We start from the raw sequence: 19073 nt of genomic DNA, 5'->3' as shown, positions 1-19073 counted from the left end.
GTATGTGCTAAAGGTGTTCCATCTCCCCCACCCTACTATACGAGAAATTCTTTTAAGATAATTTACGCGCAACAAGTCTAAAACTTTTAACCCAGCTGAATAAACATCTGGTCGTATACACAGTCGAAGTATTGGACTCGAGGGCAAGCGCTAACCAAGCGTATAATTGATTGAAAACGGCTAATAAAAGACTATGCACCTATCAATCGATTTTGATCCCCGCAAACCAAGGAAGTGCAGCTAATTTTTAATTCCGTGAGCGCACAATAAGTTAGAAAGAAAAGTTACGTCTGATCTACTCGCTGTTGCTGGCTGCCAGCGCCTGGCCTGGAAAAGACACGTTCTGTATCGATTCCAGCTTGTTTACGTTTCTCGCTAACCAAGTCATCAGTGATTAAATTAAAGCAAACCCTAGACTGTACTATGAACGCTTCTCGTAAAAAATACGGTTTAAGGTCTGCAGTCGCTCTTTTATCGCTAGAAAATCGCCGGTCGCTCTCTCACGCGCTTCTAGCACAGACTGATATATGCTTTGGCAATCGCGCTTTAATTTTTCTGCTGCGACGGGTCTGAAAAAAGCGAGTACGTGCCGTGACGTAAGCGGAGTCTAAAACTCTTTCTGCAGATGAATACGCAGCATCGCCATTCCCCATTCAGGTTCAAGAAACGTTAATGTACTTACAAATTTTATCACACGATGCTTATAAAATTACCAGATCCGCGAAAATCGAAACCATTCCCGCTTGCCCCTAATCATTCTGTCAAAACACATTAATAAATCATTATGGCCCACCAAGGGGCCCTTATCTATAAAGTGACTCCCATAGACTGTTGTTGTTTTATTTCAATGTAAACCTACATAGCTCATTCAAGGTATCTAACCTAACGTTTGGTTTGATACGCCCAACTTATTGATTACATAGCCTATGCTAATTTGAAGGGTATCTGATATTCCGTGACGAATCTATCAAACCGTTCATGGGACCACAGGTTGAAATCGTGACATCGCTCATGTGTACTATAGGGCGTGCACATTGAAAGTGTCGTAACCTATTTACAAGCTTCAATAATACAGGCTTTATTGGACCGAAGCTTTAAATACACATAAAGTAAAATCTATATGCAACGTATAAACTATACTTTGGGTTATCGTAAGGTGTACAGCAAAAACTTTCCTTTGTAGACTATTATGATTTTGCAGTCAATACTATAGCTATAGCACGATAAGAAATTTGAATTTGAATGAATTTTAATTGCATTGTTTTTGCTGGGACCATTTAATAACTATACTTGCTGTTTGTCACGAACAAGTATATAATTCACAAGTGTTTTGCTTGCTTACGTGACTTTGCCCGCCAACGAAAATTAAATGTGCTGATGTACAGACAAACCAAACTGTCAGCTGTAGAGTGAAAATATGCGAATCGCAAAAATGCGGATGCTTATTACAGCTTTTTACAAAAGATTGCATATCATGTGTTTTTTGTTTGCAAATATGGCGGCCCTTCTTCGTTTTACTCCGCTGACGCATGCACGTCGTCAGTTGGAAATTACTTAAATTGTGCGAAATTTGACCTGCCAAGTTCGTACCAGCTGCAATGGTGGTCTCCACTACAACAGCTATTTTTCGATAATTGGACCGTGCGTAATCCTTGCGTGCGTGGTGGGCAACGGTACGGTGTTTCTCAATAGGTGGCGAAACCGTAACATTTCACGGCTTGCGTAACCGCCGTATTTGAAGCTGTCTCTAATCTTGAACTCACTGAAGTGTATTGCAATGACCCATCAAAAAAGCGCTGGATTTTGACTCAATTTATTGACTCTGCCTTCAACAGAAACGCCACATAACAGAAACCCGATCGACAGGTATTCGGAACCGAATCGAATTTCCCTCAGAGCGTAAGACACAGATGAATGACTGTAGTTGATATTTTTCTTGTTTTTACATTCCTAATCTACAGCAATCGATTAATCTTTGTTGGATTGCAATGTAAAATGTTTTCAGCTGTAAGTATTTCTCTACACGACGCCTCGCTCTCTTGAGTTCATACCTTATCCGGCATAAACAAATACCCGGAGAAAGGGGCAGATCGCATTTTTTATTATTATTATACTGATAGGCTTACACGGCTGACTCATTTTTTTAACCCATTCTCAATTATACGTAACAGTTTTGTAATAATTGACCTAAACTCTTGAGAATAATTCCGTGTCGTTATTCCGGTAAAACTGCTGTTTCAGCATTTAACTGCCGAGACAGAAAAGTCCGTAGTTTATCGGTTAATAAAATTGAAATATATTAGGGTGGGGCAAGATGGGACATCTTTTCATTCCTATTATTCTCATTCCATTTTGTAGTAAACAAACAACTTTCAATGAATTGTAAAACCGCACCTTCACGACTACTGCTGTATATCGTTGTTAATTGTTTAAAACACGAACAGAATATTTGGGCATTAAGATGTCCCATCTTCCCCCACCCTACCTACCACAAAATAGGAGAAAAATTAGAATAATAAAAAGTTGTCCCATTTTCCTCACAACCGACTATATTTATTACGATACACTATATTTACTGATATGGTGGTATAATCGCGCCAATTACGTTTTATAGTTGTCGTATTTGTTTTATATGACTTTTGGTTGTTTGCTGTGCACTATTTGCATTCATGGTGTTCCAATTCGTGAACTCTCTGCGTTTATATTTTTACAATGTCATTGATCGGGTAATTTTAGATCTAAAGCTATCGTATGAATGCAGTTAAAAATGACCTCTTCTGACTTTTAGTCGACATGCTTTTTAAAAAACAATAATACAAGAAAATTAGAATGATGGTCCCACTTCTCCCCTACGGTATCGAAAAAAATAGAATGAAAAGATTTTTAGTTCATGCGATTTAAAAAAAAACGGTTTGTTATTTATACAAATACAATGTTTTTCTTTATTTTGTTAAAACTATTATCCACCATTTGCTCACTACTGCAGATTATTTCATTTAAATTAATTTGCTGTATATGTTATATGGTATAGTGGGGAAGATAGGACACCTTATCATTCTTTCTCTCGTCCCATTTTCTCTCGTCCACATTTTGTCGTATCATTTGGTAGTAAACAAAGAATATTTAAAGAATTATAAAACCGTACCCTCACAACTTACATGGACCGTTGTTTGTTCAAAACACAATCAAGATAGTTGGACAGTATGCGCTATAGGTGTCCCATCTTCCCCCATCCTACTTTACACTATGGGCCGAAATGCTACAGCAAAGTACTGAGGTTTTAAATTGCAAAACCGTGTTGCAATCATAACCACATCTGATTTAGCATTAATATTGTGTCTTATCTTTTCAAAACCAATGCGTGTTTTCTAGCTTTGTCTCGCTTACAAAACAAATAAAAAACACGCCGACCATGCATTTGTATTGGCGATTCACGCCCTGTGGGATTCGTAAAGACGAACACAAGTGCCGTTTCCTGACATGAAGTTGGTCAAAACTGATTCACGGCGCCCTCTAAATAAACTGTGTACGTTCTAAAGTCCTAAATCAGTCGACGGTTTCAAAGTCATGCTTATTCGGCTCTTTTATTTTATAAATAGATCTCCGCTCGTTACTTATATACTATTAAAAGAAAGTTGCTTGCTATAACGGTCCCAGAAAACCACAAGAGCTAATGTTTATTGATTAGCGGTAGAGGTGTACTTTCCTATCAGGTAACGGAAAAAGTCAGGAAAAAACTTCAGTTTTGTTAAAGTTTACGCAACAAAGATTTCTGGCTAGTAAAATTTTTGTTGCGTAAACTGGGCAGGAAAATTTTCCAGTTTTGTTAAACTTTACGCAACAAAGATTTCTGGCTTTTAAAAAATGTTGTTTTGTTATTTATTTACTCTCCGTCGGTAGCATAACAACATTAATATTTATTATCCCTGCCAAAACATGCAACATAACGATCTATACCACAGAAATGTAGGGAGAGGTACGGTCTTTAACGATATTATTGTAGTGTAGGCACGCTATCACATGCTATAACTGTTATTGGTTATAATATCCCGCAGGGAGTCTTTGAATTTTGTTATGAATATTCTAACCACAAAAACGTGCCGGCTTGTTATAGTTGGCTGATTATAATAGAGCGTGTTAGTTAAAATTGTTCGGGTTTTTAAAACGTGCTGATAGGTGCATATTTCGGGATCGGCATTTTAAACTTAAAGTAACAAGTGTCGTGCTGACAAAGCAGACACTGCAGTTTAAATACCTTAAGAACATGGATTTTTTCTTCCAATATATGACATGGGTTTTTACGCTGTCTGTCCGTGTTTCGTTCTTTCGTACAACATGTATAAAACGTACACAAGAAAATTTTACTAAGAAAATTAAAACCGCTTCTGAGAAACAAAGTTTGGCTGACCACCTGACTGGAAGAGATTCTAACCTAACGCTTGGAGTTGGACAGACGTTTCCTTTCACACACGAGGAAATTGCGACGAGGCATAATAAACCTCAAAGCATACAGACTACAAATGGTTCCATGTATGGTAACTGTAAAAGAGTGTTGTACTATATTTAATTCTAAATATGTTAAAGTCAAAACTGTACCACTGACACACGTCAATAATTAAGAAGTAGGCAGGCTATGCGTATTTAAGTATAGACCCAACAACGTTTTGTTTTATAAAACTGTCGCAAGAGAATGGATAAACATAACCTCTTACGAGTTACCACATTTGTAATTTTGTGGGTTATTATTTTGTTTTTATGTAGGGCTGACAATTTAGATAACCCAATAGCGGCCACCCGATTGGAGACACACGCGTCCACAACGGTGGCAACAACAAGCTTTGAATCTGAAACCTCCAGGTTAGAGCCAGATAGGCGCACCAACCGTTGTGCCACGGCACCAAAAAGTCAACGATTCGACAAAACCGAGATATTTTACACTTTAAATTGGTAAAACTATATAAAATGACAAAACATAAGCTGTATTCAGGATATAACAACTGGTAAAATTGATTTATTTGTGTGAAATGTTTTTCTCAACTAAAGTACATGACGTGCACATTGTACTCTGCTCTCTTGTACCTTCGCTAAAGGAATGTGGTTCCTGTTTTTTGGTTTGTTTGATACACAAAATTTGTGCTTAATTTGCAGGTATTTTAAGAGATTTAACAGGTTTTAAAACTGCGTTTTGTAATGTTTTATAATTCAAAACCTGGCGCGTGTTAAGACGAACTATCTATGCTTTATGTAAGCATTTATATTTGAACAAATGTAACGTACTTTTCTACTTTAACTTTATCCTCGCGTGTCCAGAAAAACCACAGTCGTTATAACACAGGTGTTCTGTTTCATACACCTCGTGCCTGCTTACGAGTTACCAATATGTTACCTCGTGGGTGATTATTTTTTGGAGTTTTACATTTCATGTTCATGTATGACTGACAATTTGAAAAACCCGTTAGTAACCACTGGGTTGGAGCAGTTTTTGTTAAGTGTCTTGCCCAAGGACACATATGCTTGCAATGGTAGGTAGCAGCGGCGAGCCTAGAATCCATTATTTGCTGTATATCGTACCTAATAAGGCAGAAACTTACGTTTAACGGTTTAAATACCGTGGTATAGCTGTCTATTATTTTTTTAAACTGCTTATCAGTTATCAACATATTAAAATCATACAGTAAAAACATAGTGTATATTGTGATATATAAACCAGAGTATATTAGTTTAGTATACTCTGTTTAAATGCATAAGTTAATAACCTGAAAATGAAATCTAAACTTATAGAAAGAGTCTTTAGGTAAGACATCTAACGGCAATTGTGCCAACTACAAAGTAACAAACATGGTAACTTAAGTTGGCATGAAGTGTATGAACACTCATATTATAACGACTGTTGTTTTCAGGCCACACGAGGATAAAGTAAGTTACATTCAATCTTATGATTTCTCACTCTTTGTATTTGTATACAGTTCTTTTGATAAACATAATTTTGTCAAATTCAGGTACTAGTTAATCATTGGTACTAATTTAACTTTAAATATTTAAAAAAAGTTGTTTTTTTTTGGATAAAATACCTATTTAAAAAATGTCGTCCGGTCAAGAGGATGTATCTTGGAGCATTCGTAATGGTGATTTAGAAATGTTGAAAACACATGCTGCAAAACCAGACTTTAATGTTAACATGGAGACTAACCAGTCAACATTGCTAGTTACCGCTGCTGATTACGGGCAAAGTATTATCATTGAGTTTCTCATATCTAAAGGAGCGAATGTAAATGGTGCTGGGAAAAACGGTATCACTCCTTTGCTTGCAGCAATATGGGAAGGCCATTCTGATGCAGTTCGTCTGTTGTTAAAGCATGGAGCTGATAAAAACTTGAAAAGTCCTGGTGGTAACTCATATGCAGATGAAGCGCCCAATGATGATATAAAGAGACTTTTATAAATTTGAATTTTTTTCCATAATATCCAAACATAATGACATTGGATGTAGTAGGCCTATGTAATAGATTTCAATTTTTTTCCATAATTCTCTTATATAATATTTGCTGTTCCCATAAAATTCTGTGCCTTTTAAATTTCTCAAGTTCCATTGAATTTAAACTGAACATATATCTAAAAGTCCATTCCTATCTCTGTACTGTCTTGGTAATCATTTTCAAGTTGGTAAATACCATAGTAAACCATACTAATCTTTTGTTTAATTATATCATGTGTGTATAGCCAAATGTTTAAACTTCTAGCCCTTGGCTTTTGTACAATTCTGTTGTAAAATTTTGTATTACAAGTTAAAACGTATTTTAACATCCTGAGAGTTAAAACAAGTCTAAAAAAAGTTTTCCAAGCTCTTAATGCTTGTTTTGTGTCCTTGTATCCATAAAATATGCTATATGTTTCAATTTGTGCTACTATTCCTATAATCGTGTGTCTTTTCGGCCTTTTACAATTTAATCAAGCTTATTTAATATAGGCATGCATGCATTTAAGATTTTTTTTTTATAAAATTAATAGTACGTATGGTATATAAACCATAGGGTGTACGCATTTAGTAATTCAGAAGCTTATAAAATATTATCTCCATAAAATATTAAGCAATCATAACTTTACAAGGCTCTAAATGCACTATATACTAATTCAAGAGTTGTATATGTATATTTCAGGGCCATTTGAATACTGTATGTTGATAGGCTTGTTTTCAATTATGTGGTAGTTTACATTAAACAGAGGGAGCATGTTAGAAGGTATGTATACTAGTATGCTACTGGAGCGATCGACGTGTAAAAGCGGTCGAGTTATTTGTTATTTTGTTATTTAAAATTGAACTTTAAACAGGAAACTGCCGCAACTTCCTAATCATTGGCAATGCTTTTGTGTCATTATCATAGCTCGTGTACTTTGCTTGAATAAGACTTATGTTTTTGCCATTGTATTTGGTAGAATGTAACAAAGGCAGTTAAAAGCTGCAAGGCTGGCGTTTGGGCCTTCTTCTCGCATTTATCGTTTGTATAAAGGCAAATGTAACAAATCTGAAGACTTTTAGCCCTGAATTCTCCATCATTGTCGACTGTCGTATTGTTACGTCACAGTCAAATTAATAATAAAGGAGTCGTTAGGTCTTGGCTCTTGGGTGTTGATCTGGTTCTAATCTTATCGTAATTAGACAAGGTACAGCATCCAGTAAGTGCGAAGAGTAGTACGACACGACCAAACCCAACACTAGTGTCCATTAAAGTCCTATTTGTTATAAAGTAACTCTATCTTTATAAAAATTACATATTAGAGACCGACCGATATCACTTTTTTCCACCGATACCGATATTTTTAGCTTTTACCGATACCGATACAGATATTTTACCGATATTTGTCACTATAGCGAAACATATGAAATGATCAGTTTTAATCAAAAGTAATGCCTGTATTCAAGATATTGCAAGTTATAGAGAAAAATTGGTTGGTCTACATGTTTTTAGGAAACATGCATGTTCTTAGGAAGGTGTTGCTTTTGTACGAAACTAGGACGCACATGAACGCTAAACTACAACGCACGTGGACGTTAAACTATGACACACGTGGACGTTAAACTACGACGCACGTAAAGGTCAAACTACGACGCACGTAAAGGTCAAAACTACGACGCACGTAAAGGTCAAACTCCAACGCACGTAAAGGTCAAACTACGACGCACGTAAAGGTCAAACTACGACGCACGTAAAGGTCAAACTACGACGCACGTAAAGGTCAAACTACGACGCACGTAAAGGTCAAACTACGACGCACGTAAAGGTCAAACTCCGACGCACGTAAAGGTCAAACTACCACGCATAAATACGACGCACGTAAAGGTCAAACTATGACGCACGTGGACGTTAAACTAGCACGCACGTGAATGCTAAAGTACGAGGCACGTGGACGTTAAACTACGAACACACGTAAAGGTCAAGTAGGACGCACGTCGCTTCGCACGAACTATTAATATATCGGTGAAATATCGGCGCTTTTTTACCGATACCGATTATCGGTGGAACGTAAATATCGGCCGATAATATCGGTGAACCGATATATCGGTCGACCTCTATTACATATTGCAAAAATCTTAACAACTATTGCACCTTTTATGATAAAAAAACTGTTTAAAGCAAATTTGCATTTTAAACTGAAAAATGACATGCTAACGTTCTCCAATGTTAGTAGTCATGTAAGTTTTTTTAACTCACACTGTTCAGCGCTTCGGTACTTGGCTAAATCTAAATGTAAATATTTTTTACTGTGTGTTCTTAACAACTGTTGTTTTGTCGCTACATCCTTTTTTTATTTAAAATATTTTAAAATCTGCGCTACCGTAAAAGATGAAGTTATTACTATTAATATTATAACTTTAAGCATCTCCATATTTAGTTTCTTTTTTTATTAATAAGGTCTATAACTAAATTTGCTATAGCTATTGTTATTTTCCATTAGGTGATTGTGATTTGAATGACGCTATCGCCCACGCATTAAAAACCCAACAACTTCCAGAGCGAGGGAATCATTCTCTTCCCTCTGAGGCACGTAGCCAACGAGAAATTAGAGGTAGGCGTTGGTTTCAGTTCTACGTAGGTGGATTTTACTCCAAATTTGAAAACAATAGCACAGTCTCATTGAATATCATAGCATTGGTGTGCTAACTCAAATAGTCTGTTAATAATAATAATATAACTTTATATCTATCTTCGAATACGGTAGCAAAAAATTAAAAATTGTTTTAAACAAAAAGACAGCATATAGCGATAAAACAACAGTTGTTAAAACTCGCTTACAAATAAACCATATTTACATTTAACTGGGAGAAAATAAGCGTGGTCGCTACACCTAATAAATATACGTGTTTCAGGTTTATTTGGTGTTTTGGAATGCATGTTAATTATTTTATTCATTTATTGGATGTTGTAATAAATTAGTTAAATGTGTAATATTATGATTGTTGTTATCTGTAATATTAACTGTGGTCCAGCAAATCCTTTACGCAGTGCTTGTGTACACAATGTAAAAAAGCTAAAGGCTTAGCATTGACAAAGAGCATGCCCAGCAGGGAATCTCATTTAAAGTTTCAAACTATTGGGGCAAAAAATTGTATGACCTTACAGCTTACTTTGTATGTATACGGACATTTTAGAACCAAAGACTGTTTTGCACTATACGAATTAGGAGCAATAATTCTGTTTTCACTATGTTGACATAAGCCCAGCATATGTGAACGCAAGAGATAAACATCTAACCTTGACCGAGCTGCAAGGGAAGATCTACCATCCATTACCATTAAAGCCATTGTCAACTTTCTTTGAAGTGACAGGCTTCCAAAACTAGTGTGGTCCCGGTAGCACCTGGGTATTGGGGTAATGGGCAAATCTTGGCCTAAATCCAAGGACCCATGGCATGCCACGCTGTGAGACCTCACCAGCATAGAATATAATTGATCGTGTTGGCACTTAATAGCTACATAACCAAATCCTAACAGGAGCATACATGGACATGGACCCTTCCTTGCATGGACCTGACCATAAACCCCGCTCCAATGCGAGCCCAAGTCGATGGCGACACACAGAACTTCCCCCACACCCTATTTACCCCAGCCGAGGATCCCGACCTCACCCTTACATCCCCCCACCTGCCCCACGACACAGCGACGTTCGCAGAGTATGTCATGAGCCCCGACGACCCCCTCAAACGAATTTCGCTTTTCACCATAGACAGGTAGAGACTTACCCACAAAGCGAACCCTATTTCCGACCCCCGTCACCCCCATTTCCTCCAAACCCACCCCCACGTTACCCCAACCCCGTTTTAAATCATTTCGAGAAGCTTCACCCTGATGATTTGCGGCACCAAGCGGGGTATAGGAACTACAGTAGACCTGAAAGCAGTCACCATTACAGAGCAGCTTCTCCTACTCGTGTTTCTCCAAGAACCAGGTCTCCACCTGTAGAAGACTGGCATAAGAGGTGAATAGACTCTTATTATTCCTAAAAACCAGGGTGGGAAAATTGAGTATATTTTAGAGACGAAATCTGTTTAATCTTATCGAGTTTAATGTGTAAAAAGTACAATTATAGTTTTTTTTAGTAAAATAATAATATATACCATTTTTTTTTAGTCTAAAACACCCCTTTAATCTACCAAAACAAAAAAAAAACGATTATTGTAACTGCATTTTTAATACAATGAAACACAGGTTTAAAAACACAAAAAAAAATAAAAAAAAGTATGTTGCTGCTAAATTCAAAATAAAATGCATTTCATATTTAAAATTAGCCACCATAATTAGCTTGTGTTGACAAGACAGTGAAATCCACTGATTTATTCCACCAATCAAAAGTACATAAGCAATAAATAGGTGATGATTCATTGTTTAACTACTCATAATACACACAGTCCAAAGAGTATCATGTTATCCAGCAGAGAACAGACCATTGTACTGTTAGATCTTTTGTGCTTTTAGCACTGTTAAGTGTTTTTCAATCATTTGTTTCTTCTTTCTTTTATAATTTGGTTAGTACAAGGCTGTATTATGCATTAGAGATGTTAATGTACACACACATATAGTACCGTGGGCGAGGATTGGACACTTTTAGCACATGAATTATATTATGTGACATAATATCCAATTATTTTGACTATAAACAATTAACATCGGTCTATGTTTTAAAATAAACAAAAATAGTGACACTGACGTTTTAAAGGTATGGGAACTTTAACATTAAGTTTTATGCATATAAGTTTTATATTGTTGGGATGGGGGAAGATGGGACACCTTTAGCACTTAATATTCAAATATCCTGATCGTGTTTTAAACAATAACAATGGTCTATGGAAGTCTTGAGGATATGGTTTTATAATTCTTTAAATGTTCTTTGTTTCCCACCAAATGGGACGAGAAAATAAAATGAAAAGCTGTCCTATCTTACCCCACCCCACTATATATATATGCTATCAGTATCAAAGCAATTTTTAAACCTATTTCATTTTGAAAGAGGTAATTTCATCGTAACTGCTTAAATCAAATAGTGAATGGTAGATCTATCTATCTATACATGCGAAAGATATTTAATCATGTTTGAATTTATTCACAAAACCTATTCACAAAAGAAGAAACAGTCGCAAACAAGCGAGAGTTCATGTAGAGTACAATGACAGTGAATATGAATCATTTGACAGACTACTAAAGCAGTATAAAAGGTTAGTCTTTAATCAAATAAATTCTGCTGCAGAATTTTATTTTGCCTATCATTTCATAAACGTAGAAAGGGTGGCTTAGTACTCAGTATTGTTTTTCCTAATGTCACTTCGGTATTAGGAAAATTTTACAAAAATCTTTTAAGTTTCGTTGCCTGTTATACGTGTTAAGTTTGTAAGCCAAAAAGTAAGAAAAAGCACATACTGAGAGGTATTAATGTACCGTTATGTAAATTATATAATAAAGTAGGGAAAGATGGGACACCTTTAGCACATAATATCCAAATATCGGATAAAAAGGTGTCCCATTTACTCCCATGTTAATTGCGCCACAGTCTTTATACTTAAAAACCCTCCGAATTTTCTCTTCTCTTTTCCAAGCCAAAAAATTTTTACACTGGTTTTTACAGTTTACAGCGAGATGTACTGCCAACTGTGGAAGACATGGAAGCCAGCACAGAAAAACAGAATATTGCTCGTGCTATTCGTAATCGCATTGTGGGCATGCAGCCTGCTAATGAAAATACTGCGAAACAAAGAGGTAAAAATATATATATTTTAAGTAATAACGAAAATATGAACTTGTAAAGTAATGTGTTACTATTTTATGGTATGGTATTCTCGTTTACCGATCAAACTAGTCGGTCGCGGTTACTCTATTCTGTTGGTTATCCCATCTTTTTAGTGGCCGACTAACATTTAGTCAAGTTTTTACGTTTAGTCGACTGATTAAATTTCTGTGCATTACTTCTTACTTAAGTTAGTTTGTCTATAATATATACTAACTAAGTTTCAGTCAGAAGACTAAAAGAAATCGAATTTAGGCGGTGATTCTTTTAGTTGGTAACTGAGAATACCATCAATGGTTGAGCAACCTACTTTAACTTACCGGTGGCAAAAATATATTTGTTGCCAAATGCCACCGTTAATGTTGAGGTCCGTTTTTTACAGATGAGGTGCAGATTAAGTCCAACCAGGATGAGACAGTTGAGATTGATGGAAAACAGATCCCAATTTCCGTCATACAGAATGCTTTGCGCTCCGCCTTTCAGCAAGCTTCACTTACTGCTCCCCCAGAAGAGTCATCCTCAAAAGATGATGAGCAAGAGAAGAAAACATCAGAAAACCTCCCGGAAGCAGTAGAAGAGAATGATCAAGCCAAGGATTTATCTGATGCTGGAAATTTGGAACAAAATCCTCCATCAGACATTGATAATTGTCAAAATGATGATGTTTTGAAATCCTCTCTTCCGGATGTTGCTCCTGTTCCAGAGGATCCTTTCTTAAGGGAGTCACCAATCTCTCCAAAAGCAGAAGAAGAGGAAAAAGAGGTTGGCTCTTCCGAAACCAAGCCTGATGTAACACCTACTGTACTAGCTGCAGAACAGGTTTGAAATATATGTTATTATATAATATATACAGTAGGGTGGGGGAAGATGGGACACTTTTTAACTCTATTTTCTCGTCCCATTTGGTAGTAAACAAAGAACATTTAAAGAATTATAAACTGTATCTTCACAACTCTCATAGACTGTTCTTAATTGTTTAAAACACGATTAGGATATTTGAATATTATGTGCTAGAGGTGTCCTATCTTCCCCCACCCCACTATATTTTATATATATCGAAACACCTTTTCTTCCTATTGTCTTGTCACATTTGGTACTAAACAAAGAACATTTAAAGAATTAAAAAAACATATTTTCATGACTCCCATTGACTGTTGTTTATGTTTAAAACCTGATCAGAATATTTCGACATTATGTACCAAAGGTCTTCCATTTCCCCCCACCGTACTATACATAATACTGTACTTTATAACATAAAATCTGTTATCTAATGCAATATATTTATTAAATTTTTCAGAATAATGTGCCAATTTCGACTAAGCAAAATGAACAAACAGATAAAAATGAAAATCTTACTTCAGTTACTGCAACCAATTCCACTCCTGATGTGAAAAACGTATGTTTATTGTAAAAAATATTAACTTTGCTGTTAAGAGTTTTTTTAACTTGTTAGTGAATATTTACCAAAAAGGTAGTTTCTCAACAGTCGTTATAACACAGGAGTTCTGTTTTATACACCTTGTGCCAGCTTCTAAGTTACCATCAGTGGCGCAGCCAGAAAAAAAATAAGAGGGGGGTTTTAATCAAAAAATGTTTCAAAAATTTTTTTTTTTAATTAAAAAAAATAATTTTTGTTTTGGTTTAAAAGGGGGGGGGGTCATGATCCCCTGGCTGCGCCACTGGTTACCGTGTATGTAATGTTGTGTTTCTTTCGATTTGAACACAGCATAAAACCTTATATTCTTTGGTTACAATGCAAGCACCTAACTACTGAGCCAAGACTAAAAAACAAATTATTTTTTATCTCTTTTACTTTTTCCACAGCTTGAAGAAGATGCAAGTGAAGATGTTTTGATCATTGACGAGGATGACCAACCCCAACAAGAAGAGGAGGAAGAAACTGTTTCTAATCCTGAAGCCAATGTAAGTAATTTAAACCAAACGCAATTTTTTTTTTAGTGTAGACAGGTCCACCCCTAAATTTTTAACACTGAATTAAACACTAATTAGTAAACATTATGACCAAAAACTTAGGTTTTTAATCCTAAAGCTAATGTGTGTATTTTAAACAGTATTATAAGCATTTTAATTGGTTTTAAAACACAAAAATGTTTTCCGAATACTGTAGATGGTTTTATGCACCTTCTGCTCACTGTCCAGTTGGCAGTTGCTATATAGGCCAATTATTTTAGGTCAAAATTCCTGAAAATTTTTTCGCTTATTTTTAAAAATTAAAATTTGGTCTCGCAGACCTGCATATTGATTGAATCTTGTTTATCTTTAGGATGAAGAACATCCGGACTCTGAGGAGGATGAGGAGCTCCTCAAGCTTCGTTATGTTGCTCTCACATCCGCATTTCAGAGAAATGTAGTAGATATTGTGCAGAATGTTACAGATAATAAAGAGAATGGCAAAGCTGTGGAAAACCAGCCAAAAGGGGTGAAGGGAAAAAAGAAAAAGGCAAAACCAAAAGTGAGAGATCTTGCCTTTTTAAAAAAAAATTTTTTCTATGCAATTTTTTATTTAAATTGACAAAAATGATTCTAACTAGATTGTTTTTTAGTTATAATATTCATTAGGTCTGTACACTGAAATGCTAATTCAATAGTAGCTCGTTTAAGCATAAATTCAACCTTTTTATTCTTGCCATTAAAAAAAAAATTATGAATTATATACATATACGTAAATATATATAGTAGGGTGGTGGAAGATGGGACACCTTTAGCACACAGTTTAAAAATATCCTGATCATGTTTTTAACAATTAACAACCGAAAAGTCTATGGGGGGATACTGTTTTATAATTCTTTAAATTTTCTTCGTTTACTACCAAATGGGACAAAAAATACAATAAAAAGGTGTCCCATCTTCCCCCACCCAACTGTACTGATAAAATTCAATTATATACAGTTTTTATGGATCTTTTTTATTCTAGGGGAAAAGATCTGTGAAACTGCCCACTTTTGCTGCAAGAAAATCGAAATCTAGGTCCCAGTCATTGGAAAGGAATCAAGTTAAAGATAAAACACCATCTTACCCCATAGTAAGGGCAATGCCTTCAAGTTCCAAGGACTTCCATTTGCCAAAAATAAAAGAACGCTCTCTAAGGTATGGGAAGGGTTATTTTATTATTTAGACAATAAATGAATGTTGAAATCTTCTAAGTAATTTGATGTTTCTATAAAAAATTAGAAACCAAGAAATTTATAAAGAATTACCTAAATTACAAGTTTTCAACAGTGCGTAAAAGAAAAATTTTTAAAGAAAGCAATATAACAACTACATATATTTTATAGAATAACTACTTGTGAAGTTTTAAACACTTTGACTTTGTAAAACAAAAAAATGCAAAAAAAAACAATACATAACATGATAACAATTATATATATATATATAATGTATATACATATACTATTTGCTTTTAATTTTCTCAAGTTTTGTGATTTTGAAACAGTCCTCTAAAAGACATGAGAGATCCAAAGGTTCTTACTTTGGGTGCTGAACTACAAAGAAGGAAAGCACAACAAGAGAAAGTAATGCTTCAAACTATCAGGTAGGGCAACATAGGCTTACTATGTAGTATGTACATGCTGTTGTATACACTATATACATGCTGTTGTAACTTATATTGATAAGGTGCTATGGCATGGTATGTTAAGAAATCCTGGCCAGAATTCACTGATCAAGAAATTTATTCATATAGTAGGGTGGCAGAAGATGGGACACCTTTTCACATAATATCCAGTTACCTTGATCGTGTTTTAAACAATTATCAACAGTCTATGGGAGTCTTGAGGATACAGATTTATAAATCTTTTAATGTTCTTTGTTTACTATCAATTAGATCGAGAAAATAGAATGAACAGGTGTCCCATCTTTCCCCACCCTACTATATCTTTGTTAAAAAATAATAAGGAGAACTATTTAGCTAGTAAACTTAGTACAGTTACAATTTGTGCGAGTTGCCATTGGCGCGTCTTTTGGTTTTTGCAGAATTTCAATTTTCTTTAAATAATAAAGCAGTAGGCTGTTGGTTTTGACAAGAGATCTCAATATTGTTACAAAGAAAAAATGTTACAAACTAATACTAGTTTACGAAAATAATTTTTTTTAGAAAAGTATTTTTTTAGGTACTTAGGTAAAAAATTTATTTTCGGAAAATAAAAATCATATCATTTTTAGGAAAATAAATGATAACAAAGCTGGGGGTAGAGATATAATAAAAGTTGATGAAAAACAACAGAATGAAGATAAAGAGAAAATCCCGCAACCACAAGTAAGTTTTGTTTTTAATTTGTTATGTCTTTCTGATTTACTGTAGTTTTTCTAGTATGTAGGCCTATATAGTAGGATGGGGGAAAATGGGACGCCCCTGTTGTTTTATTTTATGGCCTATTTGATACTGAACAAAGAATATTCAAAGAATTATAAACCGTATCCTCTGATCACGACTCCCGTGGTCTGTTGTTAATTGGTAAAAACAAGCTCAGGATAAAAGCATTTATAGGTAATAACCAGATCTTTTTTTTCCAGTTTTATTTAATTATTACCGTTTATTTTTATTTAGACTGAAGATAATTTTGAGGTTGTAGAAATGGACACGACAGATGTTGAAATAAGTGAAATAATAATTCATCCACAGCAAGGTAATGTAAAGTTTTGTATTATAAATACAAAAAAAACATTTATTTTCTAACTGTTTCTTTTAAAAAAAAAATGAAAAATTTTTAGAAAAATAACCGAGTGGTATCTAAATTAGAAAATTAAAATGCTGATAAGTATCTGATTTTTCTGAAGTTATACAACTATCTTTGGCCGCCATGTGAGAATAAACAAGCTATGTTTATGCATTCATCTATATATAAAATATGTATGTGGCCATATATTAATAAATGGATAATATTAATATATATATATATTATGTAATATTTTGTAAAAAACTAGTACTGTCACTCTGTCTATAATGATAAAAATGTGCAATATTTGAAAATACATCAAATATGTTTTTCCAGAGGTAGTTTCGGGACCTCAAACCCCCCAACCATGCCCGCCAGGCACTGAGGCAGACTGCACCCCGTCTCAAGAGAGTATTTGGGACTTATTAGAGGAAAATGTCAAAAACTCTCCCATCAAAGCATCCAAAACTCCCGAAAAAGCAACAACAGCAACCCCTAAAACTTCTGTCGTGCCTAGGTTGGAAAATATTGCGAAAATCGACATAAATTTGCCAGTTTTACCGGAAAATAATGAAGAATTTAGTCATGCCTTTGATTCTCCAAGACCTATTGATGATATGGCTAATAATTTGATCAGTCAGTATGTCCCTGTAGAAATGCTCTCAAGAAATGAGAGTCCAGCTCTTCTAGAAGAGGATACACATCTTCAAGAGAATGACCCAGAGATGTCAAATGAAGAAACTCATCCTAATGGGGAAAAATCTACGGTAAATACAATTTTAGTTTTATAAGTTTATGGGTAAAAGTAAAGTCAGATTTTAGTCTCTCCATGAATGAATGTACAGTTTCAGTTCATTTTTTTGACTTGTAATAACAATAAATTTATTGAAACATTTTATCCTTGCGTGGCCTGGTATCGACAGTCGTTTTAACACAGGTTATTTTGTTTGATTATTTTTTTTATGTATGGCTGATAATTTGAACAACCATTAGTGACCACTGGGCTGTAGCAATTGCCGTTAAGTGTCTTGCCCAAGGACACATACGCCCACAATGGTAGCAGCGAGGATCCTTGAACCCATTACCTATGGGTTAAAGGCAGGTGTGCTAACCACTTTGCCACGGCGTCGAACATTATAACTTATCATCAATTTGGCAAAGTATTCCAAATAAAGTTTAAAAAATACTGTGTATGTATAATATAATTTAAAACTAAAAACAATAAAAACTCTAGTTTTGGAAGTGTTTATCAAAGACTGTCGCACTTATAATTAAATTTGGGCCGGCAGATCCAAGTCAGTTGCTTATGTTAAGAACTTATGTAATGCCCAAACCCTGGCCTAAATCTTAGGTCCCCCTGCTAGCCTTTCTGTAGTAGTACACCACTTCACCAGTATAGTAAGAAGAGGTAAAATGGGACACCTTTCATTTTATTTACTCAGCCCATTTTGTAGTAAACAAAGAAAATTCAAACAATTATAAAACCGTCTCCTCACGACTCCCATATAGCGCTGTTAATTGTTTAAAACACGATTTAGATAGTTGAAAATCTTGTGCTAAAGGTGTCCCATCTTCCCCCACCCCCACTATATAAAACAGGAAAAAAGTACAAACTTTGCCAGCGAACATAAATTTTTTCAGCAATAGTTTAAACACCAAGTTTAATTTCCAATTATGAACTGATGCCTGATGGCATGCCCTAGGGGCATTACAGCTTTTTTTATGACCACTTAGATGACCAGGCAAATTTAATTGATTTATACAGTTTTTTGACCACTGAATTGACCAAGCGAAAGTTTTTTAACTGTTACTGCCAGGATTAATTGCCAGAATAGCTGTTGTTTAATTTGCCAAAATGTTTGAGTTTTAACAAAGTGTATCAAAATCTATTTTTTAAAGTTTATTTATTATATGCCTTGTACGTTTTTTTAAGAAGTTTTATGTTATTTAAGGTGTTTCATAATTACTGAACTGGTTTTCTATTGAACACTAGTTTAGATTTTAAACAATTTTTACATTCTGTATCATTGAAGGCATAATTGCTGACGTTTTGAGCCAAAATGACCTCCTATGCACATATGGTGTAGAAAGCAGTTATCACTAGGCAGTAGGTTTCAATAAA

The 19073-nt window shown here is 35.0% G+C and overlaps 2 protein-coding genes across 2 annotated transcripts in view; both read left to right on the top strand.

Annotated features, from left to right (window-relative positions):
- The first annotated feature begins 5969 nt into the window (after positions 1-5969).
- LOC149724877 (myotrophin-like) lies at positions 5970-7157 on the top strand. The gene has a single exon (XM_089892323.1). The coding sequence runs from the start codon at positions 6083-6085 to the stop codon at positions 6440-6442; it is 360 nt and encodes a 119-aa protein (XP_089748449.1). The 5' UTR covers positions 5970-6082; the 3' UTR covers positions 6443-7157.
- The window catches only part of LOC149724876 (uncharacterized), a 34388-nt gene continuing 22436 nt past the window's right edge, over positions 7122-19073 (top strand). Inside the window, exons 1-14 of the mRNA XM_089892313.1 lie at positions 7122-7238; positions 8956-9066; positions 9992-10475; positions 11620-11709; positions 12117-12247; positions 12658-13094; positions 13573-13671; positions 14100-14198; positions 14560-14748; positions 15211-15383; positions 15730-15828; positions 16458-16551; positions 16843-16921; positions 17288-17718. Coding sequence (XP_089748439.1) covers positions 7229-7238; positions 8956-9066; positions 9992-10475; positions 11620-11709; positions 12117-12247; positions 12658-13094; positions 13573-13671; positions 14100-14198; positions 14560-14748; positions 15211-15383; positions 15730-15828; positions 16458-16551; positions 16843-16921; positions 17288-17718 — 2526 coding nt within the window. The 5' untranslated portion in view covers positions 7122-7228. The remainder of the gene's footprint in view (positions 7239-8955; positions 9067-9991; positions 10476-11619; positions 11710-12116; positions 12248-12657; positions 13095-13572; positions 13672-14099; positions 14199-14559; positions 14749-15210; positions 15384-15729; positions 15829-16457; positions 16552-16842; positions 16922-17287; positions 17719-19073) is intronic.

Source organism: Ciona robusta, chromosome 14 (assembly GCF_009617815.1).
Source record: "Ciona robusta chromosome 14, ASM961781v2".
Taxonomy (NCBI): domain Eukaryota; kingdom Metazoa; phylum Chordata; class Ascidiacea; order Phlebobranchia; family Cionidae; genus Ciona; species Ciona robusta.
The sequence above is the reverse complement of the archived record's forward strand: the minus strand, read 5'-3'. Positions and strand labels throughout refer to the sequence as shown.